Source organism: Metarhizium brunneum, chromosome 3 (assembly GCF_013426205.1).
Source record: "Metarhizium brunneum chromosome 3, complete sequence".
Classification (NCBI taxonomy): Eukaryota; Fungi; Ascomycota; class Sordariomycetes; order Hypocreales; family Clavicipitaceae; genus Metarhizium; species Metarhizium brunneum.
This window is the reverse complement of record NC_089424.1, coordinates 589,881-613,723: the sequence shown is the minus strand read 5'-3', so window position 1 is coordinate 613,723 and position 23,843 is coordinate 589,881. Positions and strand designations below refer to the sequence as shown.

Here is a 23,843-nt window from a genome sequence, read left to right as displayed (position 1 = left end):
ATAGTCAAATCAAGCCACCTACTCGCGTCATATCCCACTTTTTCGAAGCAGACTGGACGGCAGTGCCATTCAAGCCTTGCATCTGGTAAGCTAATCTGGTTTTATGGGGGACTTCTTCGAGGACGGTAAACAGGCTCTTCGAAAGTTCCACGTGCAGAGTGGGTGCATTCAATGTTATTACTATAAAGTATTTGATGTAATATAGGTGCGTGGATGTCCTGTGAGCGGCCCTCCGTGGGGCGCTCTTAAAGCCGACTGGCATCATTTCCCAATAATGGATGCCTGGCCCTGACTCAGCTCAATGGAGAGAGTAGTTCGCATAGATATGCCTGGACATGTTATGCCGAGGGCGATTGGCAAAGATCAGATGTGTCCCAATGACATTCATGTTCTGTGTTGTGGCCTGCATACTGTCTAAACCACTCTATTTATTCAACACCTACTTTATATGCTGCACGCTTTTCATCTCAACCAACTCCACTTCATCGTCCTGTCGTTACGGAACAATTTTGATCATGAAATACTTTACTATCCTCGCCGTCCTGTCTGTCCTGGCCACTTCCAACGCCGTCCTTCGCCGCCAGGAGGCCGAACTAGCTCCGGATAGCGTGGCAAACTCCGAACAAGTTACTGCATGTAAAAAGCCTAGCCTCGAATTGCAACGAGCCTGGCAACAAAACGGCTGCGAAGGAACAAACGATGGAGGCCAAGACGGTAGTACGGCCTCAGAAAGCCACTCTCCAGCTTGCGACAAGGCAATGGTCGATTTTGTACAGGCCTGGGCCGACAATAACTGCGAGGAGGCGCTTAATGCCGCCATCAACAATCTATCCACCCCAGCAGGCCGCTCAGATTCAAGTACTCCTACCTCTGAAATTATTAATTAAGTGGCCGAGATGAGTTTGGTCAGTCACTGTGTCAAGGTGGGCATTTATGCAATATAGCCGCTGAAGCTGCGGACGGATATGCTGGCGTGACTTGATGAAATCAATTTCATTGACCATGGCAAGCATTAGTTATATTAATGCGTATACTTATGGTAAAGGAGACTGGGGAGTCGCTAATCGCATTCAACTTTCAACGAGAGGGCTACCATTCTATGAATGAAATGATGTCTTTTTAAGATCCGGGAATTGTGATTATGGTACTGAAGCAGCTTAACTACTGTAAAATAGACGACATGAAGGGATTCAATCTTATCACCTACTACGATACATTTGCATGATAGGGCGCCACACCTTAGAACAAGATTAATCAGTAATACGACTGGTCTTCAGCATCTCATCGCCAAAGTGTGACATACAGATGGGAGAAAATTAGACATAATAGCACAGAACGGCTCCATATTTTAGATACTGCTCTATAAGCGAAATGATTTGAGAATTCTTTGGGGGGTTCTTGGATGGCCTGGACAATCTTCTTTCCATATTTTGAGACAATCATAATCATACATACATGTGACTCCGTCAAAGTGTTGCTACTTTATTAATGCCGTTTTGAAACTCGAATCATGTCAGGATTGATATTTTACAACAATACATAAATATAACCCGTTGAAGGCACATGAAAAATCAAAATTAGTTGCCTTTCATTCCTCGACGGCAGGAAATCTAGACTTGCCCTTTCTTTAGTGTTCTATGAGGTTCAGCAGTGCTGAATATTATATCGAAATACTAGTCTCCTACAGACTTAAATACAAGCTAGCTCGCTCCAACCTCATAATCTATGCGAATACATCTACTACACGGATAGATTCTCGATATCCACCCAATCTTATCAAACTATACATAACCACTCAACCTCTCATATTCCCAAGGGCCAGGGCATTCACCCTGAGCACCTTCACTTCTGTGTTCTCGCGGTGCGTTTCCACACATGCCACGACGAAAAGACCAACATGGATGATTCTATCCAAATCAGCGACGCGAAATTACCCCAGCCCCCAAGACATGACTTACGTAGCGATTCCTCCAAACGCCAGCGCCGCCTCAACCATGGCATGAATTCGATCCGAGTCCTTTGTATTTGAGGGATACTCCTCGTCCGTCCAGCCTGCTATAAGGATTCCGTTGACTATCTCGAGAGATATGTAGGCAAGCGAGATGATGAGATCCATGCCCACCCGTGCGCCAGGAGTTATGCCATGGTGTGAAGGGTGAATAAAGTAGCAAGCTGCGTCTGCCGCGGACCAGAGTATCGAAAGACCGGCCTGAAGTGATTAGTTTATGCTCTTCTTCTTATTGGGTATTTGTGATGAGGGACGTACTGGGGGGCCCAGGAAGAGAATAGGTATGACATTTTTGGTTGACGCCGGTTGACCGGTCAATGCGAGAACCAGTACGCCGCACACGATAATGGCGATGCGTAGACTAAATGGAATGACCCATCGTTTTGAAGACGGGAGAGGCGAAGCAATGGTAGGTTTGTAGTCCATTGCAATAGAATCAATCATGCAGGCAGGGTGCAAGGCGGGTAAAAGTCACAGGTAGAGGGCTACGATACTGAAACACAACTAGAAGACCTGTTACCCGATTTCTTGATCGCCACGTCTTGTTGATCTGCTTTGAGGGTCGTCAGGTTCTTAGCAACTACCTAGGTAGGCAGCAAATTGGCTGTATCGTAGAGACCGACACCAAAAGCTGAAACGAATGTCAGTCTACATATGCCTAAATAATACGACTCGTTATGAATCTCGGTGGTTTGGTATACTTTGGCTTGCATCTGACGTCAGCCTGCTTGGCGATGCAATTTTGGAGAAGAGGTTATTGTTATTGCTCAGTTCTGGGTTGAGGAGTGGGAAGACGATTGCCAGGTTCTATCTATATCCACGCAACGGCCGTAATCATGGCACATGTCACGGTAGCCAGACATATTGTCACAAGGTGCTCGATGATGTAGCCGAATGCATGGGGTGTGCAAGGTGCCCGAGAGCTCAGGTCAGACTTGACTTGACAGGCGTAACACATTACGGGTAGAATGGCATCATCTCATTGAGACTGCACGGGAATACACATACTCGGGCGATGTAAATGGGCAGCGCCGAGGTCACAAAACCCTTTGCCCTTGGTTGGCATGTATGCATATATGCCCGACTAGGTACATCCTTTTCCGTGCATGGTCATGCGGGTTGAAATTGCATCGGCCTGGCACGGCGCGTGCATCAGGGTCACGCCAAGTTGCTTCGTTGTCTATGTGGTGGAGCTTCTTTGGCAGGTGACCATGTCGTTTGCTGAGAGGATGAGCAGCATGGGACCAACCGAGAGGTGCGTAGGTATCGTGGGCGAGGTGAAATATACCAAGAAACGACACATGCGATGGTCTACCGGTCGGGCCATTCGGCGCTGTCATGTCGACGTTGGACTAGGTAGAGTCTAGACATCTCGCAGGCCAGTTCTGAGTAGCAAATGCCGATGCCTACAGCAGCATTGTTGGGTCCAAGTGTGGATTCGTTGGCTATCGGGACGAGAAAAATGCTAAAAATGGCAAAGATATCAGCGCGCTTCCATCTCGACACGTGTTACGGAGTACGGCGTACTTGGGTCGATGAATCAGGTCCAGATGATTGGCGTAATTGTGAGCGATCAATGTCACTTGCCAAACCTTAGCTTGACCACCAGATCAGTCATTTCGATGCCTCAAGTCGCCTCGACGGCACTGGTGAGTGGTGACATGGACGACAAAGTTCGAGTCACCGCACAGCCATTCAACACTGCAAGAATCGCTGGTCAGTTCCACATCCCCAGCACTGCAGCGGCACCGCCAGGCGCTAAACCTTGCATGTGGCGTGCGCCGTTGGCCCATCTGCCGAACCCATCGATGACTGGACCGATTTGTTTTTCGCAATTGTCTCAAGTCCGGTGTTTGCGTCGTAACACGGTGGCTGGGCAGGGCCGCGAATGGCGGCGGCGGAAATCGGATTGGGTGCCCCGGAAGAAGCAAAAAAAAAAAAAAAAGAACACAGTCGAGGCGAGCACACAAACGAAAGTGTTGACGGTGAGATGCAGGAGCAGCTGCACTGCACAAGCCGAGTACTAGACCCAGACAGAGTAGAGCCTCGTGTGGCCTCGCGCGGAAATCCAATGTATAATTATAGTGCGCTATTAGTACAGTTATAGCACCATGTACAAAGCGCCTGGAGCTGGGGCCGTCACAACTTTATTCAGCCGGCAGCACAAGGCATGCATGCACCAGTTGACTTTTGTACCACCAGACTTCATTCAGTGTTGACACCTGCCCGCTTGCGCCCTCGCCCACCCCGGCCCCTTCCTTTCTTCCCCAGCCAGCCCGTGAATCCACCCGTCTCTGCCCCTGCTTATCCACTTGAACAGACGCCAAGGGTCGGGTTGCATTGGTCGATGCTCGGTGCATACCTGCCTGCCCGATGGCATCGCCAGTTGACGTTTGCCCCTTGCAATGCAGAGGTCACTTTGGCTTCAACCTCCAAAGATCCCATCTCGACGCTTCATAGTATTTGCTCTGCGTCCATCCCGCCCTGGCTTTTGCGGGGAGCTGCCTCTGCCTCCGCCTCTGCGTCCATAGGCCTTGGCGTCTCGCTCCTGACGCGGTCCATTTGCTCTCTTTGCTCGTTCCTTTGCCTGGCCCTGCTGGCGACCTCGTCCAGCTCCGCCATTCCGGAATCTTGCGGTGCACCATCAGCCACGCCATCGCCATTACCTCTCAGCTACCGCCGTTAGCTGCATCTCGAAGCTACCCTAATTCTTTTGCCTAAGCCAACATCGACGCCTCGAATCGAGTCCCCCGCTTTGCCCTGCAACATCGAACTCATGGACAGCTTCCCGTCCTTGTCACCCGAAGGCGGCGACGGCGCCGGCGCCGGCTCTGGCCAGTCTGCTGGCGCTGATGATGGTGGTAGACAGAGACGTATCGGTCGGAACCCTTTCAAAAAGAGACACGATGATCCCTCCGCTACTCTCCCCGATCTCCCCGACCTTCTGAAACACAGCGACAGCGACGATGAGGACTCGCCTAACGATCCGGCCTCGAAACGCGGCCGAGCCATGTCTGTCAACATGAATCAGAGTATATTCGGTCTTATAGCAGCAGCAGGCTCGCGGGTAGACTTCAACACCCGCTTTGACGACGGGAGCAGCGACGAGGAAGACAGTGAGCAATCAAAAAGCTCTAATGGCAATCAGGATCTTTCTCAGACCATCATACTTCCGCCGCGGGATAAGAACGCCAGACGGGGTCACAAGAAGAAGCTTTCCTCTGGCCACAGACTATTAAAATCACTTTCCACATTACCGAAACGGAAAAGCAAAAACCGAGAAGCGAGTCGATTATCCGCGCCTCTGATGGATTCGTCGGACGATGCACGAGAATCTGCCGACCTTGCCACATCTGCAATGCCGCAGGACAAGGAAGACAACAGGCTTGCACCAGTTATGAGCCGAATGCTGCAGGCTAGAGCTGAGATTGCCAGCAGACCCAGTTTCGATATGGAGAGGCGATCCAGCGATCTTGATGCGAGCGGTGACAGTGACGAATCTTCTGCGTTGGCCAAGCGATTAATGGAAATTTTCGAGTTTGATGAGCCAGAACAAGTCATAGAGGGTAGGTGTCTCGCGTCCCCGTAATGACTCTGGATTTTGCTTCATACTTGTGTATTTATTTGCTGGTTATTGGCTAATAGTTGACTCCAGAGTACCCATGTTGGTTATTACAAAGCGTGCTCCTCCAGGGCTTTCTCTATATCACGGCCAAGCATATTTGCTTTTATGCCTACCTTCCCAAGAAAGCTGTAAGCCCCCCTTCCAACCGTCCAACTATCGAGACCAATGCTAAGTAGTCGTAGCATGTTGTGGCCAAGTCTGGTTATTTATCAAAAAGTGGCAAGCGCAATCCCAAGTATCATCGATATTGGTTCCGCTTAAAGGGAGATGTTTTGTCATACTACCGTGATTCAACCAATCTTTACTTCCCCCATGGCCAGATTGACTTGAGATTTGGTATTTCTGCAAACGTTGTGGATAAAGACAAGGACAACCTACATTTTAATGTCATCACTAGTCATCGAACCTACAATTTCAAAGCCGACAGTGCCCCGAGTGCCAAAGAATGGGTCAAGAGCCTCCAAAGGGTAATTTTCCGGAGCCACAACGAAGGCGACAGCGTCAAAATCTCATTGCCTATTGACAATGTGATTGATATTGAAGAGACTCAGATGATGGACTTTTCTGACACGTGCAAAATTCGAGTCGTTGATAACGATGAAACTTATGCTATTGATGAGGTGGGTACACCATCTGTTACAACCCACAAAGACATGATTCACTAACCCATTTAGTACTTCTTTTCATTCTTCAACTTTGGAAAAGAAGCTATCAAGGTTCTTAAAATCCTAGTCGAAGATGCCTCTTCCACAAAGCAAACTCCAGGGAAGCTCATTGCTGAGCAAGAGTTGCAAAGCCACGAGCAACCCGAGCAGAACTCAAATAGCCAGCCCTCTCTACAGAACTCACCTCATCCAGTTGAATCCAATCCCCATCAGGCTATGCATGTCGATAAGATCCGAACGACCAAGTTACCCGAAGCCGTCAAGGCTACGCTCTCTCCCATGACCCCTCACTCGGCAAATCCTAGTCCGCGAGCCAGTGTAGAGTGCTCTTCCAGGACCAGTTTAGACGCGATTCGATACAAAGGGCGACGAAGCCAGGAAGTGTCCAGTATGATGAGTGAGCAGAGCGCCAGAAGGAGCTTCAGCGGTCATCGAAAGACGCAGAGCACTCGTCAGTTTGATGAAAGGAGGGGCAGGCATATAATGGAATCGTCCGACTCAAACTTGCATTCATCTACAGAGGATCCTAGTTTCTCCAACTTGGTTGTTTCTGTAGCCACTGAGGACCCCTCGGCAAGTCAGATTCTGAAAGGTAGCGAAGTGTTCCACAGCCCAACTATGCGCCGCTCCGACGGATCAAGTCAGTCAGCAGACGCTAGAGAGGAGGAATTGTCCAAACACTCCGAAACCTTTCTTCCTGATGCCTCGGTACCCATGAAACATGCGGCGACTACCGGTCATATCAACCAGTTTGGATATAATGGTCAAGCCGACCAAGTTAGGTCAACTACTCCCACACTTCAGAGTATTACCAAGATGGGATCATACCCACTTCAGCGTGCGGGTGCGTTTGCCGACTACTTGAATAAAACAAGTAAACGAATGAGCTCCCTTCTTGCTACGGAGTCTATGGGGTACGTTGAGAAGGTCTCAGGAATGTGGAAGGGTGGTCGCAAGCACTATGGAGAACCCGCCGGACTTCGACCAGACGAGGACGAGCTAGAGGAGGATTCTGAAGGCAAGGTCCAGACCTCTATGGAGCGATTTCGTGCTCACTTTGCTCTGCCAGAGTCCGAGAAGCTGCAAGCTACCTATTTTGGGTGCATCATCCGAGTGCTGCCTCTGTATGGCAAAATTTACATCAGTGACAGATCATTCTGCTTTCGCAGCCTGCTACCTGGCACGAGAACCAAGTTGATTCTCCCGCTCAAGGACATTGAAACGGCCCATAAAGAAAAGGGCTTCCGAATCGGGTACTCGGGTCTTACCGTCGTCATTCGCGGCCATGAGGAGCTTTTCTTCGAGTTTAGCCAGGTCGACGTACGTGATGACTGTACCGTGACTCTCATCCAAAGTCTGGAAACAAACCGTTATCTGAGGGAAGCAGGACTCCTTAACCTGGAGGAACATGAGGAAGAGGACCAGGCCATGGCCGAACGAGATGCTCTCAAATCAGCTAGACAGGAAGACTTTCCCCAGCACGAGATTCTACCTCCTCGAGAGGCAGATTCACAGCCAAATGCTCCAACCATTCTCATGGACGAAACTGACGGCTCTTTTCTCAACTTTAAGCCACCCCAACCCATGAGGATCACCTGTCTGACCATAGGGTCGAGAGGGGATGTCCAGCCGTACATTGCTCTTTGCAAGGGTCTGCTTGCCGAGGGACACAAGCCTCGAATTGCGACTCACGCCGAATTCCAAGGTTGGATCGAATCCCATGGAATCGAGTTTGCCAAGGTTGAGGGTGATCCTGGCGAACTTATGCGATTGTGCATCGAAAACGGCACCTTCACCATCTCATTCCTTCGCGAAGCTAACTCAGCATTCAGGGGGTGGCTCGACGAGCTTCTTGATTCAGCATATCAAGCATGCCTGGGCTCGGAACTTCTCATCGAGTCCCCTTCTGCCATGGCGGGCATTCACATTGCAGAAAAGCTTGGCATCCCGTACTTCAGGGCTTTCACCATGCCTTGGACCAGAACCCGTGCGTACCCTCACGCCTTCATCATGCCCGAACACAAGATGGGTGGTGCTTACAATTACATGACCTATGTCATGTTCGACAATATCTTTTGGAAAGCCACCGCACAGCAAATCAACCGCTGGCGCAACAAGACACTTGGCCTGCCCAATACGAGCTTGGAAAAGATGCAGCCCAACAAAGTACCATTCCTCTACAACTTCAGCCCCAGTGTCGTCGCTCCTCCTCTCGACTTCTCCGACTGGATCAGAATCACAGGGTACTGGTTCTTAGATGAAGGCGGTGAATATGAGCCCCCAAAGGAACTGTCTGACTTTATACAAAAGGCTAGGGACGATGGCAAGAAACTTGTATACGTCGGCTTTGGCTCTATTATCGTAAACGACCCGGTCAAGATGACGCAAGAAGTTATCGATGCAGTGCTCAAGGCCGACGTTCGCTGCATTTTGTCCAAGGGCTGGTCTGATCGAATCTCACCCAAGGATGATCCGGCCAAGCCTCGGCCGGATGAACCAGAAATGCCTGCCGAAATCTTCGTCATCAAGTCCGCGCCACACGACTGGCTGTTCCGTCAAATTGACGCCGCGGCTCACCACGGCGGATCTGGAACTACCGGCGCAAGTCTGCGAGCGGGTATCCCTACCATCATCCGGCCGTTCTTCGGCGATCAGTTCTTCTTTGCGACCCGAGTAGAGGACCTTGGTGTTGGTGTTGGCTTGAGACGATGGGGTGCCAACAGCTTTGGCAGAGCACTGTGGCAGGTGACGCGCAATGAGCGGATGATTGTAAAAGCTCGTGTCCTCGGGGAGCAGATTCGCAAGGTATGTACTGCTTTACCCTTGAAAACTACTACTCGCAGGGGAACTAACAGCTTGGACAGGATAAGGGAGTCGACACTGCTATTCAAAACATATACCGCGATCTCGAATACGCAAAGAGCCTCATCAAGGGCAAGGTTGGACGTTACGGACAACCCGACGCCGAAGAAGACGAGGACACTGAAGAGAGCTGGACTTTTATAGGGTCAGATGAGCCAGATCCCGACATGGTCACCAAGAAGCTGAGTGAAGGGCTTGGCGGGGCAGGCAAACAAAAGGCTTTGGGCAGCCAGGCAATCAAGGCATCGTCTTGATGGATTGAAATTTCTTTTCCTTCTCTTTTTTCCTTTATATAATTTGAACTCAAGTCCCCCCTGCCGTACGGGACACACTGATAATTGAATTGGATGGCAGGTGGGGGCTGACGGAATGAATGGGATAATGAATATTGGGCTAATGGACAGACTTACGAAGCGCATGATTCATTTGGTATTGGGTAGGGGTACGGCGCTGCATCATACAATAGTCTTTCGAGTATAGATTACACGGCATGATAGACAAGACAATAATACCTCGACAATGCAGACTTAACCGCTTGTTAATTGCTATTCGGGGCCTCCAGGTTCTGCCAATTGCCATTGGCTTGTTTGAACAAGTAGCACTGCATCCCGAGTTGATTAAGTTAAATATTATTGCGCTCTTTATAGAGTACGGCTCTTTGAAGCTACTAGCTTGGATTGGAGTCACAATGCAGTATCATTGCAACCTCTTGGCTGCCAAAAAAAAAAAAGCACACAAGGCATTGGGCACGTTTCTGTGCCAAGTAACGCAGTCTCAAAACTACGCTTCACTTCATGTAGCCGTCGAGAAGTGAGACGTGAACCAGGCAATGGCCTGATCTTCGGCGGCAGCTGCTTGCGCTGCGACATCAGGGACCTTGAGGTCAGCACGCACCGCGAATCCATGGCCCGTCTTTTGATACACACGGAGTTCGCCCTTGTACGGCTCTGGGAAGGCCGTCACGATTGCCTTGATCTGCTCGGCTTGCTTGAGCGAGATCTGGTTGTCATCCTCGGCGCATGCAAACGACACTGGGCGCTTGATCTTTTCCACGTCAGAGGGGAGACTGAGCAGGCTCGGGTGGCCGGTGAAGCCGGCGTCGATGAGAGGCTGGCCGTTGATTTCGGCGCCGTGGGCAAGCGTGACTGTGTGTTTGCCGCCCCAGCAGAAGCCGGCCGCGCCGATGGGCAGCGCCTGGCCCTCTTCCTTGCGCAGCTGCTCGAAGAAGCCTTTTACGCCAGGGTACGTCCTCCCCGGGGCGCAGCGGATGAAGAAGGGCACAGCGGCCAGGATGGTTTGGACGGCGGCGATGCTGCGCTGTGTTAGCGGGATGGTGACGTAGGCGATTTGGTGGTCCGGAGAGCTTACAAGCGGGAGAAGAGATTGCCGGGGGCTAGTGCGGTCTGCATGCTGAACAGCATGGATACAGGCGCGGCGTGGCCTGATGCGTGTCAGTGATTCGAGCTGCATCGCGCAATGGGTGCGCCTTGGAGTCCCGCGACGACGTAACTTACCGTTCATAAAGTCGGGCAAGTAGACCTTGAAGCCGCCCTTTTCGGCATAGGTATCCGCCAGGATCCGGTTATTTGGAAACGCCCAGCCGAATGCGTCGGGGATTACGACGATGATGCCCTTGGGTGTCGTGCCACTCGGCGGCTCGCTCACGTACGTGTCGAATCCGTAGTGCTTGATGACCTTGCCTTTGGTTTCGCCCTCGTGGATCTGGCCACGGAAACAGTCTGGGCACGACATGGTCTATGGCTGTCGGGTGGCTGTATGTGAATTGGCGTCGGCAGCCTCGTGAGACGCATTCAAGCACAGCATGTCAGGATGAGGTGTGCTGAGATATTTATTTCTGGCATCGCATGGCCGCTTGGACGGGATATTCGATTGCTAATCAGCACGGAGAGTCAGCACGGAATCCCGACCGTCTCGTCCGATCTTACTGTCAGCTTGAGAGCTAACGCGGGCGATGGAGCGTATCCCGACGATGGGATTGGTTATCCCGGGGCGCATCCAGCCACAAGCCGCCGACCCAAGGAGACAGATGGAGCCAGCCGAGAGCTCTGGCGGATCGATGCCGTCTCTGGGTTATGTTGTCAATAGTCGAAGGAATCTACTCGGTCATCCGCTGGGAGTAGTTAGGAGTCAGCAAACTGGTGATGGGGACAACGAGCAGGGTCAGTTTGAGATGTGATGGCTCTAGACCGTCCAGTCCGTGAACCCCCCGGTAGATAGTTCCCATTCTTTGGCCGCGGCTAAACTTGGCTCGGAAACTGCATGGTCGTGCAGAATGCAGAGAGCTCGCAGCTTTGGCGATTCTCTGGCGGCGCGCATGCCACGTTTTCTAGATGGCCATTGGGCAGACATTGGATGCTTCCTCTGATGTGCCACATTTCGATGCCAACTGTCGAGCAGTATTCTCAGATCAGCCCAAGCAACCCGACGACGCAAAGTCGCCCAAAGAGCTTGCTATCGACGACGGTTGAGGGGTTGGATTCCAGAGCGGCTGGCCCTGGCTATGCATTTGCATTTGCATTTACATGTGAATAATGAATCATTTGCCCAGGGAAGGCGCAACCCACAATGCCCAGCTCTTTCCCCAGTTTCCCCCTGGTGGAAATCAACCCCCCTCCCGCCTCGAGCTGCATTTTGACTCCAATAATCAATCCTGCTAATGGCCTTGCGGTTGTCATGTCACGCCTTTTTCTTTTCTTTTCTTTTCTCAGCAGCCGTCCGCAAGCCAACGTGCAAGAGTCAATTGCCTCTTGACCCCGCCGGCTTTTAGCGGGTCAACTCAAGCAACAGGCCCGCAACAGCAGACTGGATGTGACAAGTGACGTCAAGAGCTGAGGACACCAAAGTCAGGGAACCTCAATCGGCTTGACGCCAGTAAACGACTCGAGACGCTGGTCATCACATGCATCCGCCGCGCAGGCTATTCGGTGGCAACACCCTGCCTGCGTCCCCCAGACTCGCTCGCTGGGGGGTTGCATTGAGCAGGCAGCGCCAGGATGAGGCATATTCTCACCGCAGTTCGGCACTCTTCCTTTTCTCTTGGGCAGCTTTCTGTACACGCAGACTGGAGAGGAATACGAAGTAGACATGGATAATAATGACACCGAGATGGCCCCAGGATGCTTCGTGGCGGTGAGCAGCGTCCAACGCTGGACCTTGCGACCTTTCCATGGAACCGCTGTATACTTGCTTTTGCATCGCAGTTAAGCTGACACCTTTCTCGTCTTGCCCAGACGCCCATGGATAATGATATTTCCCAAGTCCCGGCCATGGTTGGCCTCCGATCTGCATGCTCTCCCCATGGCCCCATGGCGGCCCCAAAGAGGTGGCCCAACCACTGCGCTCGAGTCCCCAGCTTGTGGTGCCCAGAGCCAGTGTACTAGCTTGGCGTGGCGCTGCCGCCAACAAAACCCAACTTTTGCTGCCAAGCACCCAATCACGGCCCGTTACCCCGTTCACATCTTAGCCTCAAGATGCAACACTGCGATTGCCTTGCATTGCGGCCCGGTTAAGACAGACATGGGTTTGACTTTCTGCAACCTGCCGTCCGGGCGCTCCAGCCAGGGAGACGTGTTTGCTTGGTGTCGCGTGTGCTTTGGGAACTTGGGCTAGGCAATCCAAGACGATTCGGCTGGCGTCATTTAAGGATGAAGAACCCCCCCCCCCGAACGGCCATGCCGCCGCCCGCTCTCCTCTCGACTTGGAGACCCCTGATTCCGGGGGAGCATGTGTGATTGACTCACACAGCTCCTTGACTGCAATACATTTGGCCTTCTCCTCCTTTCTCAACCTTGATCATCCAACATCTCCAGCTGGGCAGATTCACCTCATCCCGGGAGCTGACATTGATCGCCATCACCCTGACTGTGATTCATCTCCAACTTGTTCCGCCCGGTATGCCCTCGCCAATTGAGAATCCATACACATTTTCAATGTCTAGTTATCCGTGGATCATTCATTAGACACCGTCGCGCCGTTTTTGCATTATGTCACCATTGCGACTCGTGTCAACCATCAGAGATTAAGACTCCGTTATGTCAGAGGCCAGGCCACACCGCAAAGCATTCAACCCTCTATTCCGACGTCCACAAACAGTACAAGCAGGCAATATGGAGTGGCGGCCGTATCCATATCCCACTGATAAATCCCCCATGGAGGGCACGACAGCCCAACACGAAGAGGAGTGGCTTCACGCGGCGTATACCGATCCCATCTTCACCCACCCAATTGGATACAGAGACATAACTGAAGCTATCAAGTTGGAACTCCTACAAAAGACCTTTTGGCCATCGCTCGTATCATGGGTCGAAGCTCGTCAAGAAGTCCTCCCCAGCGGCGAGATCCTAGGCGGTTGGTCTCGCGCCGACATGTACGGCATGATGGACTGGTACCGACTGTGCTTCAATATGACATCCCGATATGAAGACGCTGTAGCCGCCCACGAGGACGGGATATGGAGGACTGTGATCCTCACCTCCCCATGGTGGGACTGGCCCGAGTTCGCATATCTATATGTGAAGACTATCCGTGACGACAAGGGCGTTCCGCAGAGAGACGCAAATGGTCGCGTCATGAGGGAGATGAGAGACCCGTATGACGATAAGCTCGAAGATGAGTTTATGGATATTTGGGAACGGGTAGCCAATACGCGGCCCTTGAGAAAGCATGCCAACGGACAAGTGTTTCTGCCCTGTGATAGGCCCTCGGTGTCCAGGACAGCGAGCACTGGGGCTGCCATGGCCGCCAAAGCAAATGGGAATGGGCTTGGTTCAACTGGACCCAGTAGGACAGCTACTCCGCAGGCTGCGAGGTGATGCTATTGACATGTTTTGTTGAGTGCGGCTAGCCTATGTACTTGGGGAGCTTTGAAGATGGATCTGTTACAACAGTGTACACCCATGAAATCCATGGGAAATGACAGAGCACAAATAAATAGATGCATATTTTACGATTATACCATCTCTTGGAGCACCGAAATTGGATTTGAAACAAAACAACGTGATTACTTCAACATGCCCTTTTCTGGATCAAATAAAGCTATCACAAAAGTCTGTTGGTCAGGGTCAGCTAAAGGCGTCCAAAAACTTGAGCAACACCGTAGTCAGGGCCAAATGAGTTATTGTGCCAGGGTCTCTGTTTTTTCCCTTCTTTATTTCCCACGATAATCGCCCGAAAGAAAAATTATGTCTTTGTACAGTCCGTTTACGGCATCACATTTTCGTGATAGGGTAGGTTGTTATTGCCCCACTCCTTACATAATCGTACCTAGCCAGTCATGATTCACGCAAAACAATCGCCTCAAGTCCACTCCGAACAATCACGAACCTACCCAGGGCGACTAATCATACCTTCGGAGCCAGGCCGGTGTCCTGCGAGATTTCACCTACTTCCGTGCGTGACCACGAAACTTAGTGCTTCCGATTTGTCTAATTGACACCTGTCGTCATCAGCTTGGACCGATCCCCGACATACGCTTTCGCTACAATGGCGCAGGACATGCCCCCAAGGGGCGGGTACGAACCCGTCCAGTACAAGGTGCGTGGGCGAAAAGGAATATATGAGGAACTTTGCGTTATTCTGTCAAAATCTCGGGCAAGGAGTGACCTCGAAGCTCTGCTATGTTGCTCCATAGCCTGGTGCCTATCGGACCGAATCCTGTGGAAGCCTCGGCGATGAGAATTGACGAGCAATTGGCCATTCCGAAGCTCAAGCCGGACTAAACGTTGCACAGTGCTGACATGGACAGTAGCGAAATCTGCCTGCCAAAGGGTTTCGCCCCGGCATCTTGCTACTCGGAGTTGGAGCGGTGATGGGCTTCGGCTGGTATAAGCTGATTGGAGGCATCCGTGAAGCCAAGTACGTTTCCCGCAAGACCGGCGGACACCCAATCTCGATTTATCGCTGGAGCTTGCGATCTTTGAGACTTTCACCTGACCACCGATCCAATTCGTCGATCGAACTTTAGCCGGAATTACTTGCGACAAGGAATAGACATGCTGACTGGAACAGCGAGCTGGCCCGTGAGAAGATGTGGGCGCGTATCAACTTGATCCCTCTCCTGCAAGCCGAAGAAGACCGCGACCAAGTCCGAAGATATTGGGCCGACCAGAAGCGCGAGAAGGAGCTGCTGGGCGAAAACACCAAGGTCTACAACAACGAGAGGTGCGTCAAGGGCGATGAGAATTCTGGCCGAAACTGCTGAGTGTGCTAACCCTTGACACTAGTCGATTCGTCCGACCGACCTTTGCCGTCTCTCCTGCACCCTCGAAATAGTTGTCCAGATGGGGGAGGACGGGGCAGGACCGAAGCGACAGTGTGGAAATGATGGAACAAAATGTGGGAAACATTTTTGTACATATGTATTCGATCGAATGAAACGAGAGTCGGCCACCTTTGCAAAAAGGCGATGAGGTTCGGTGGCGACTAGAATTAAGAGCAATTTACTTTGTCCGCAGAACGCCAAGAGGTTGCGAGAATGAACGAGAATGCTAACACTGGCCTAGCAAACTAACCAACTACATTTAGGCCAGGAGGAAATCGAAGAGCTATGCGGGAAGGCCACAGACGAATAATACGAATATAGTACCTAGACGCCAAACCATGCAAACGAATTGCACTACAACGGTCTCATGCTTCACCCCTTGACACCGACTTCGCTCACAGTCCAGTCCCACAGCTTGACCATCAGCTCATCATCCCAACACTTGGCATCACCCGCGTCAGCAACACCGACGGGCACAAAGAATGCAACCTTGCTCTTGCTGCAAATCGTGCCTGCACCACCTCGCATCTTGTCGCCGACGTCACTCCCCGTCGCCGCCCACAGCGTATTAAAGCACCCCTGGCGAGGCGTCATCAACCCCAGAGGGTTGGTAGCCCGCACAATCAGCCGGTTCCAAAACGTCAAGTTGTTGACCAGATCAGTCCCAACAACTCCCGGATGCACAGCGATACTGCTAATCTTGGGATAACGCCTGCCGAGCTCCCTTGCAAACAGGATGTTGGCCAACTTGGACTGGCCGTAGCGCACCCAGGGCCCCAAAACGGGGAACTGGTCCGCATCACGAAGCCCGTTGAACTCGATGCCGGCGCCGGGATGGCCGCGGTACCCTAGCGACGTCAGCGCCACGAAGCGCACGTCACTGCCGGGCTGCTGGGCGGTGCGCTCCATGACGGGAAGCAGACGCAGCGCCAGAGCGGCATTGCCGACGTGGTTGGTGCCAAATTGCACCTCATACCCGTCCTTGGTCACCCCGGCCCCCACCGCCATGATGCCCGCGTTGGCGATGAAAATGTCCAGACGAGACGAGGAGGCGGTGAATGTGTCGGCGGCCGCGCGGATGCTGTCGAGCGAGGCGTGGTCACACTCGAGAAAGGTGATGCGACTGGGCGAGCCCAGCGTTTCGGGCGTCGAGCACTTGGCGACGAGGGATTCGGCGCATCGGCGGCTGCGCCCGGTGAAGTAGATGCGAGCCGGGTTGTGCCTGGCGAGCTCGAGCACGGCTTCCCTGCCGAGCCCGCCGGTTCCTGGGGAGGTTAGATGCCGCCCGCGGCGTGGGAGGTTGCCGGCGCGTGGGACGTACCGCCCGTGACGAGGATGACCCTGCCCGCAAGATCCGGGACGTGCTTGTCGGGATCGTAGCCGCGGTAGGCCATGCTTGGTGAGGCGTGTCGACGAGGGCGATGCTACGGGGAGGGGACGATGAAGCCGTATTCTGGGACGAGGGATGGGCATTGACTGGCTCTGGTGTAAAAACTTGGTGTACGCGGTCGCTTTGCCCGAAAGCGCGCACAGGGCTTTATACATGTTCCGTGGTGACGCCAAGTCCGGACGACAATACTCATATCCCCGTGTGTCAAAGCCCCCGAGCCCAGATGGTCTCGCTTTAACCCGTGCATTTGGCCCGATCTGGGCGTGGCTCGCCTCCCTGTCGGCTCGTGGGGTTGTTCGGCCGTGGCCGAGAAAGACGGCCGGAGCGGATATCCGGAGTCAAAGAGTGCGCGGCGTCGTATCCCGCACTATCGCGAACTAGTACGGCTGTCGTGGGGAGCTGTTAAAGAGGGTTGGTGGGCAAACCCGGTTTTGGCTGGTGGGTACTTTGCCATCGGTAGTTGTGCCAGCGTCGGCTAGGTATTACAAATTTGGATGGACAGGCGGGACGGCGGAGACGGTTTCAGATTGTCAACGACAATGACTGAGCCGCGCTGACAAGTTTTGCTCCCGTTGGTGATGTAGCCCTGAAATGATGTCGAAGCGCTTGGGGAGATTGGATGCCCTTGCGGCTACATTCCCAGAGGAGATCAAGTAGGTCGAGGGAGGTCAGCATTGGACAAGGGCGACGAGAAGCAACTTGACAGTGTCGGATAGACTCAGACCCAGACGCCGAGCGGTCCGTCACGATGCGAACCGAGCATGTGGTTCTGCTAGACGAGGACGGTAGTTCAACGGTCATCAATGGAAGCTCTTGCCTCGGGCCCTGTGTGCCGCGGACGCCCAACGACCTATTCACCATACCGAGGGAGTATTTGGATCTGGTACAAGGCAATACTCGATACATCAAGCTGGTTCATGACGCCATGGTATCAGCGCTTACAGAGGACATGCGACTCTAGGACACTACGCAGCGAGCGGGATTTTTGGTGACGCTTTGGCTCGAATTGACATGTCGATACTATGCAAGAAATACAAATACCACGAAAAAGAAAGTATCCAGCATCACCCGTCCAAAAAAATGACGCAATGACATGTTCCCAAACGCTGTGATGCACCCCTCGCGTTCTCCATGCACTCCATTTAATGCAACCTATTTGCTTGGACCGCATGTGACGACGGCTGTTGGGTCGGCCGTTGCGTCGCGGAGCAGCAGAACCCGACCATGGCGTCGCCGTCCGCATAAGAATACATGTATCCCCGGTATCCTGTTGTGCTCTGGCCCTTGCCGCCCTGCGTGGTCGGGGTTCCCATGGCCAACTCGATATCGACGGGCCGGCACCAGTTTGGATTCTGTGTATTTATTTCGGGCACGTAGAAATGCGCTGTTGGTTTCTTGTGCCGTTGTTGCAACTCTTGGAATTAAGGCTGCTTGCCATGCCTTTGGACGAACTTGGGGTCGTTGTCGATGCACCGAATTTTTTTCTTCGTGGGAGTTGCTGGCTCCTGTGCGCCGTGGGATGCGGCGAATTTGGGGTCGCTGTCAAGACACTTTAGTTCCTGGGCGAGGTGAGTTGTCCCCTGCTCGGCGTGCTTTTGGATGAACTTCACGTCGTTGTCAATACATCGCAGGTTCTTGGTGGGATGACTCGTCGCCTGCTGTGAGGCGGTGGTTGCGGTGGAAGATGGTTCAGACTGGAGCGTTTTGGCTTTTGCTTGCGAGCCGGATGCGGTTGCGGCATCTGATGAAATGTCGTTGGGCATGATGCTTGGAAGGAGGGATGTTGGCTGTCAATATAATCTTGGTGATTGGCGCTCGCAGGAAACAGTTGACACTTGAAGGTTTGTGGGAAACTCGCTGCTCGTGGATAGTTGATGATGGAAGTAGGTGCACGTAGCTGTCTCTCCGGCACTGGGACCTTTTATCAGTTGTCGGTGCCTTGCAAACGGGATAGAAGTTCTGAGAAACACAAAGCCTGAGCAGGAAAGAATGACTGTCAATGTTGTCTGGGCAGATGATACACGGCCCGCAGCTTCGAGGGACAATCAAGGTCGGATTGCCTTTGGCCAAATTGTACGTGAATGCTGCAAATGCTAGCACATTGACCTGATAAAACACGCAGAAAGCCATTCATGTTGATGCAAATGTCGATGAACAGCGCATCCCGGCCGGCGGTGAGCCTGCCATGTGTCTGGGGCAGCTCATGGTGCCTTCAAAGCGGCAAAGAATCAGGCATGCTTGGGCTACAGAGTGTCAAGCGTGTTCGCAGTACGAAAGGTTTTGTCCGGGGTCAATCGCACGGCGGCACATGACGGACCATCAATCGATGCTGAGGAATTGATCAGAACAAAGGACGTCCAGGTACGCGCCGTGTTTGCGGCCTCAAGTGCCGTTTTCTTGGGCCATTTTGCGCTTGGCGCTTTGAAGCGACCAGACGACATTATGCAGGCACTGCGTTTGTTTGCTTTGCTGCCTGGCCGAAAGGCTTTGTGAGCACATGCTTCATTCGAAACGACATCAAATGGTCCATTGACCCGTCTTTGACCAAAACAAGACTGCAGCATCATCGAAAGAAAGAAAAGACAAGCCGAGAAAAGAGAGATGGAAAGTCAAGCAGATTCTCCGTTGCTCCTCACCCACCACCCTTGTCGAATTGATGCTTTGTTCGCTGGCTGTGTAGCTTGACCAGACATTTCATTGCAGCATGGGCTAGATGCGAGTACATTTATTAGACCAGTTGACATTTTCAACTACGTCGTCACTGTTTCAAAGCGCCCAACTTGCGACAATTTATATACCCCCGTGTTCTCATGGGGCCTTGAGAACTGATAATAGTTCGAGTCTTGTTTCTCTATCCACCAGACTATAAGGGCAGCGTCGATGATGGGTGTGAAAAGCCTTACTGAGAACTCGGATAATTCCTACATGCTGGTCAATATGGCGGCCTCTAGCAATTGTGTCACTGAGGAAACGTGACCGGACTACTCAGGCAGAATGAAGCACCTTTCGTCATGACGCTGACGACTAGCACATGTTCAGAACCCCTGTGGCCAGGGAAATGCCGAGATATCTGGAGGCCTCTGAATATCCTGGCTTAGCCATGAGAGCAGCCCGGATCGAGGCGAGGCTAGGTTAGGTTCCACGTTTCCAATCACTGCTATTGCAAGCTGGGTGCTACTCCAATAAGCGGGCAAAAGACCACTGGTATTAGCAAATCTAGAGTCCAGTAGCACAAGCCATTATGAGTTCAGAAACGGTTGATACTGTTGCCGGCAATTCAGCCCTGCAACACCATCACATTGCCGCCGCCACCAAACCTTGTCGGGTCGTAGGCTTAGAGGCTATTATTATCTTTAAATGTATCACGAATCCGCTTCTCAGCCGCAAGCCTTTCCTGGCCATGCCTCCATACTATGTCAACGCCACCAATCCCCCGCCTCGAGGCTTACAGGTAATGGGCGAATGGAGGCCATCAGATATGTCGCGGTCCATTATTCAGGGCTTGCTGCGCCAAATGGGGATGAGGACTCTAAATTTGGAAGAGGGCTCCGCGTAAAGGCAGCGCTTCATTGCGCCGTTACAGACCTTATTTTTAGACCATGAGGGAGACGAAATCAGTAATATAGCTTCATTTACCTTGTAGATTGTCCAAGCTTAGATTTATACCAATATTCCATCATGTGAGTGTGCTCGCTCCAAAATATCACTTCCGTCCTACCATAAACTCACCACCCAACTCATGTGCAAACAGCCAGTTCATCACGACGACAGAATGATGACCCGTCTACTAATCACCGTCATCTACCTCGCGGCTTCAGCCTTGGCCCAAGTCCCCCCCGGCTGGACCAATGTCTTCTCCCCGTCCAACCTCTACATCTACGATGTCAGCAACGGCGCCATCAGCGACCTCTCGCCCACCGCTCTGGTCTTCAAGTCCCCGACCAACGGGGGGCGAGACAAGACCACCCTCTTGACATTTAAATACCCCGCCGGCACCAACGGCAAGCAGTGCCAACTGTTCTTCAACTTTGACCAAGCCGCAGACGCAACCTCCCGCTGGGACGGGAGCGGCAGGCTGGACATTTTCTCGAGCAATTCCGTCGCCCCTGGCAAGACGTCTGGCTGGCCCCCTGGTAACCAGCGCAATAACCACCTCGGCCGCTGGAAGAAGTCGGCTACGCCTTGGGCCGACTGGGAGGCTACGTATGGTGGGCTCTCTGTTCCCCAGCCTTGCAAGCCCCCGGGTACTGTTCAGGGGTTTGAGATTGTCGGGGTTTACGATAATACCTACGTCACCTATACGAATGCTCTTAGTGGTGTGCGAATTGCCTACAGGTAGTGTTGGTGTGGCGAGGGCGGCTGAAGCCGTGATCTCTTGAGAATGGGCAAACGGCGACATGTATTTCCCTTGAGGAGCTTTGGACGCTACTGGGATTTTGGAACACTCCTTATGAGTTACATGGGTGGGAAATTGATGCGTGGGCACTCTTTGCCGTACATGGCTATACTTCGCTTGGCTGATAGGCTCAAAGTTAAGAAAAGGTAGCCTGGTAGGACATCATAGTCAACAATACACTCAGTCATCTTGATCGTAAATTACATTGTAGGTCTCTTTGAGCCCATCTGCGCTTGTATCTTTTATTTGGGTCCATGTCTATGCAAATAGCTCGTGGCGGCATGATGTGGCCCCTGAAAGCGTAGCCCCCGTTGTCTGGAGTATTCGAGTCGAGCGACACCTTCGGCTGCCGGATGGAGGCGGATGCTCTGGTGATTTTAGCCCTTTCAGAGACAACTGGTGCTTGTGAGATGTCGACAAGTGATGCGAAATTTGTCAACCGTGTTAAAGGCCCAAGACAACGTCAATGCCTCCTAGCCATACTTTTCTATATTAGCTTCATGTGAGATGCAGGACGGTATACCCTGCTATTTCCCCCCCTTTTCTAGATTCGTGGCTTCTGCTCATTCAAGGAGACTGCGGGTTCCGATGAACTACTGGTCACGGCGCGATAAAAGTCCCATGGTCCCATCATTTGTGCGTAACAAAATACGCTGGATACACAACACTAGCCCAACGCAAAGCAGTACAGAGGGAGATGGGATGTTGCTTGATGCAGCTGGGCTTAGCAGTGCTATAACGAGTCCATGGTCTCAATTTGGTAGTAGAGATCCATCTGCATCTGCCATACACAGTGTCCAGGGCCAATAGCTTCTTGGACTTAGTATTTCCATTTATCTAGTATACGTACTGAAATCGATAGGCAAAGCCATAGCTATCCTGAAATATGCTTACTTGTCACAGTCTATTCGATGTACCTCGAAAACTCTGGTACTGTTTAGATCGCAAAAAATGACTGCCGGGCCTGAAGATTGACCCGCGAGACAGACGCATCCAAAGGAGTATACCGCATATTTCGATACCCTCGATTCACTGAAAAACCATTTTATTTCTGATGGTACCAATGCGTTCCACTTCAATCTTCACAACATCTTGGTCCTTGAGAAACCTGCTAGGAGTCATCGTGGCCCCAATCCCGCTGCGACGATTAGAATCAAGGCCCAATACACAGCGGATATCATGCTTCATACCTTGGAGTCCCCGTCATTATTATAGTCCCTCTTCTCAATGTTGTACCGTTGCTACAGTGGCGAACGATTCTCCGCAAGTCAAAAATAAGGTCATTCGTTTTGCCATCCTGCATCAACTCGTTCCCGACCCAGGTGCGCAATCTCAGATCCTCCGGGTTTCCCACGGCCTGCAAGGACGCTATGACGGGACCGACGGGAGAGAACTTGTCAAAGGACTTGGCGTAATTAAAGTGCCCGCCGCATCTCTCCGGCCGTTGCCAATACCGAGACGACACGTCATTGCCGACAGTGTAGCCCAAAACATAACTCAGCGGATCTTGGTCTTCTGGAATGTTTTTGGCGTCCCGCCCCATCACGAGGCATAGCTCGCCCTCCCAGTCGACTTCCTTTGCGACTGGATGGCATGGCACGTCCTCGTAGGGCCCGGCGAGTGAGTCTGGGAGAATTCAGTGAGGTGTACATGTTGGTAGGCCCTTGGGAACCCACCCGCTGCTTTGCTGAAGAGCACTGGCTCTGAAGGCATTGGAAACTAAAAGTCGAACGATTAGGTTGCTTTCTACTCCATGGACGGCAGTAGCTTCATCTTACACCCGCTTCCTTGACATGAAGCCTGTAGTTGAGCCCTATCCCAAGCACATTGGGCACCTTGTCCAATGGGCAAATTACCTGGTAACAGTTAGAAGAGTTTCTCAACAGTAGTCTGGCAAGGGAGAAGGACGACGGACTTGTTGAATCGTGGCGAATTGGTTGGACAGTTCAAAGTCCGGAGCCCAAGGGTCAAGCCCCGTGAATACCTTGACAGTCCTACCAACCAACTCGGACTGCCAGTCATCCCCTGTCTCGCCGTAATAGATCTGGCCATCCGAGGCAATGAACCTCACAAGGCGTTGAAACACTGGCATCATTGTGATTTATGCGATTACTATACAATATGCATGAATGTAGTAAAGGCATGACCCAACACTGCGCGAACACGTATATTTCTATCCATGACATGTTGCTTGGGCTCCACACAATGTGAGACGGCTGTGAACAGGGCATCCCCGTAGATAGAGCCGATTCGGGTGTTGATCTAGCTTGGTTTCCCCGCGCGGAGACGAGACGTCAGATGAGGGAACCGGTTTGCCGAGTAACCCCGCAGAATCGGGAATAAGTCAGTCGCCATCGGCCGGAGAAAATACCGGCTTCCCCATGGGGCTTAAACCATGTCAATGCGGTGTCCAAGGTGGTATTCGGATAAAGAAGGCCAGTCTGTCATGTGAAGCACCAAGATGTCGTTGACAAAACCAGGAGGCAAGTCTCCCAGCTTTGTATCATTGCTGAGACAACAAGGGATTCGACGGTGATGCGTCGGATGTAAATCCACCTCCGTGTTTGACATCCGACACACAACAACGGTCAATATAAATACCACTGCTGTCGTCTTG

General features: G+C 52.1%; 10 protein-coding genes across 10 annotated transcripts; 5 read left to right on the top strand and 5 right to left on the bottom strand.

Annotated features, from left to right (window-relative positions):
- Positions 1-515: 515 nt before the first annotated feature.
- On the top strand, positions 516-887 carry G6M90_00g054250 (uncharacterized protein; the record flags this gene model as incomplete). The annotated part of the gene is made up of 1 exon (XM_014685493.1): positions 516-887. One exon carries the CDS (start codon positions 516-518, stop codon positions 885-887), a length of 372 nt encoding a protein of 123 aa, XP_014540979.1.
- Positions 888-1,795: 908 nt separating this feature from the next.
- G6M90_00g054240 (uncharacterized protein) lies at positions 1,796-2,434 on the bottom strand (the record flags this gene model as incomplete). Its single annotated transcript, XM_014685494.1, has 3 exons — positions 1,796-1,907; positions 1,959-2,209; positions 2,267-2,434. The coding sequence occupies 3 exons, from the start codon at positions 2,432-2,434 to the stop codon at positions 1,796-1,798; spliced, it is 531 nt and encodes a 176-aa protein (XP_014540980.1).
- Positions 2,435-4,784: 2,350 nt separating this feature from the next.
- Positions 4,785-9,414, top strand: ATG26 (Sterol 3-beta-glucosyltransferase; the record flags this gene model as incomplete). Its single annotated transcript, XM_014685495.1, has 5 exons — positions 4,785-5,574; positions 5,664-5,761; positions 5,816-6,253; positions 6,308-9,103; positions 9,163-9,414. The coding sequence occupies 5 exons, from the start codon at positions 4,785-4,787 to the stop codon at positions 9,412-9,414; spliced, it is 4,374 nt and encodes a 1,457-aa protein (XP_014540981.1).
- Positions 9,415-9,952: 538 nt separating this feature from the next.
- On the bottom strand, positions 9,953-10,912 carry tropI_2 (Hydrolase tropI; the record flags this gene model as incomplete). Its single annotated transcript, XM_014685496.1, has 3 exons — positions 9,953-10,472; positions 10,529-10,601; positions 10,675-10,912. The coding sequence occupies 3 exons, from the start codon at positions 10,910-10,912 to the stop codon at positions 9,953-9,955; spliced, it is 831 nt and encodes a 276-aa protein (XP_014540982.1).
- Positions 10,913-13,212: 2,300 nt separating this feature from the next.
- G6M90_00g054210 (uncharacterized protein) lies at positions 13,213-13,992 on the top strand (the record flags this gene model as incomplete). Its single annotated transcript, XM_014685497.1, has 1 exon — positions 13,213-13,992. One exon carries the CDS (start codon positions 13,213-13,215, stop codon positions 13,990-13,992), a length of 780 nt encoding a protein of 259 aa, XP_014540983.1.
- Positions 13,993-14,662: 670 nt separating this feature from the next.
- NDUFA13 (NADH dehydrogenase [ubiquinone] 1 alpha subcomplex subunit 13) lies at positions 14,663-15,451 on the top strand (the record flags this gene model as incomplete). Its single annotated transcript, XM_014685498.1, has 4 exons — positions 14,663-14,713; positions 14,928-15,034; positions 15,188-15,340; positions 15,403-15,451. 4 exons carry the CDS (start codon positions 14,663-14,665, stop codon positions 15,449-15,451), a joined length of 360 nt encoding a protein of 119 aa, XP_014540984.1.
- Positions 15,452-15,812: 361 nt separating this feature from the next.
- G6M90_00g054190 (uncharacterized protein) lies at positions 15,813-16,834 on the bottom strand (the record flags this gene model as incomplete). The annotated part of the gene is made up of 2 exons (XM_014685499.1): positions 15,813-16,705; positions 16,762-16,834. The coding sequence occupies 2 exons, from the start codon at positions 16,832-16,834 to the stop codon at positions 15,813-15,815; spliced, it is 966 nt and encodes a 321-aa protein (XP_014540985.1).
- A 1,417-nt stretch (positions 16,835-18,251) lies between these two features.
- Positions 18,252-18,593, bottom strand: G6M90_00g054180 (uncharacterized protein; the record flags this gene model as incomplete). Its single annotated transcript, XM_014685500.1, has 1 exon — positions 18,252-18,593. One exon carries the CDS (start codon positions 18,591-18,593, stop codon positions 18,252-18,254), a length of 342 nt encoding a protein of 113 aa, XP_014540986.1.
- Positions 18,594-20,602: 2,009 nt separating this feature from the next.
- G6M90_00g054170 (uncharacterized protein) lies at positions 20,603-21,169 on the top strand (the record flags this gene model as incomplete). Its single annotated transcript, XM_014685501.1, has 1 exon — positions 20,603-21,169. One exon carries the CDS (start codon positions 20,603-20,605, stop codon positions 21,167-21,169), a length of 567 nt encoding a protein of 188 aa, XP_014540987.1.
- Positions 21,170-22,255: 1,086 nt separating this feature from the next.
- FAHD2A (Fumarylacetoacetate hydrolase domain-containing protein 2A) lies at positions 22,256-23,321 on the bottom strand (the record flags this gene model as incomplete). The annotated part of the gene is made up of 5 exons (XM_014685502.1): positions 22,256-22,364; positions 22,417-22,852; positions 22,903-22,945; positions 23,005-23,082; positions 23,142-23,321. The coding sequence occupies 5 exons, from the start codon at positions 23,319-23,321 to the stop codon at positions 22,256-22,258; spliced, it is 846 nt and encodes a 281-aa protein (XP_014540988.1).
- Positions 23,322-23,843: the final 522 nt, after the last annotated feature.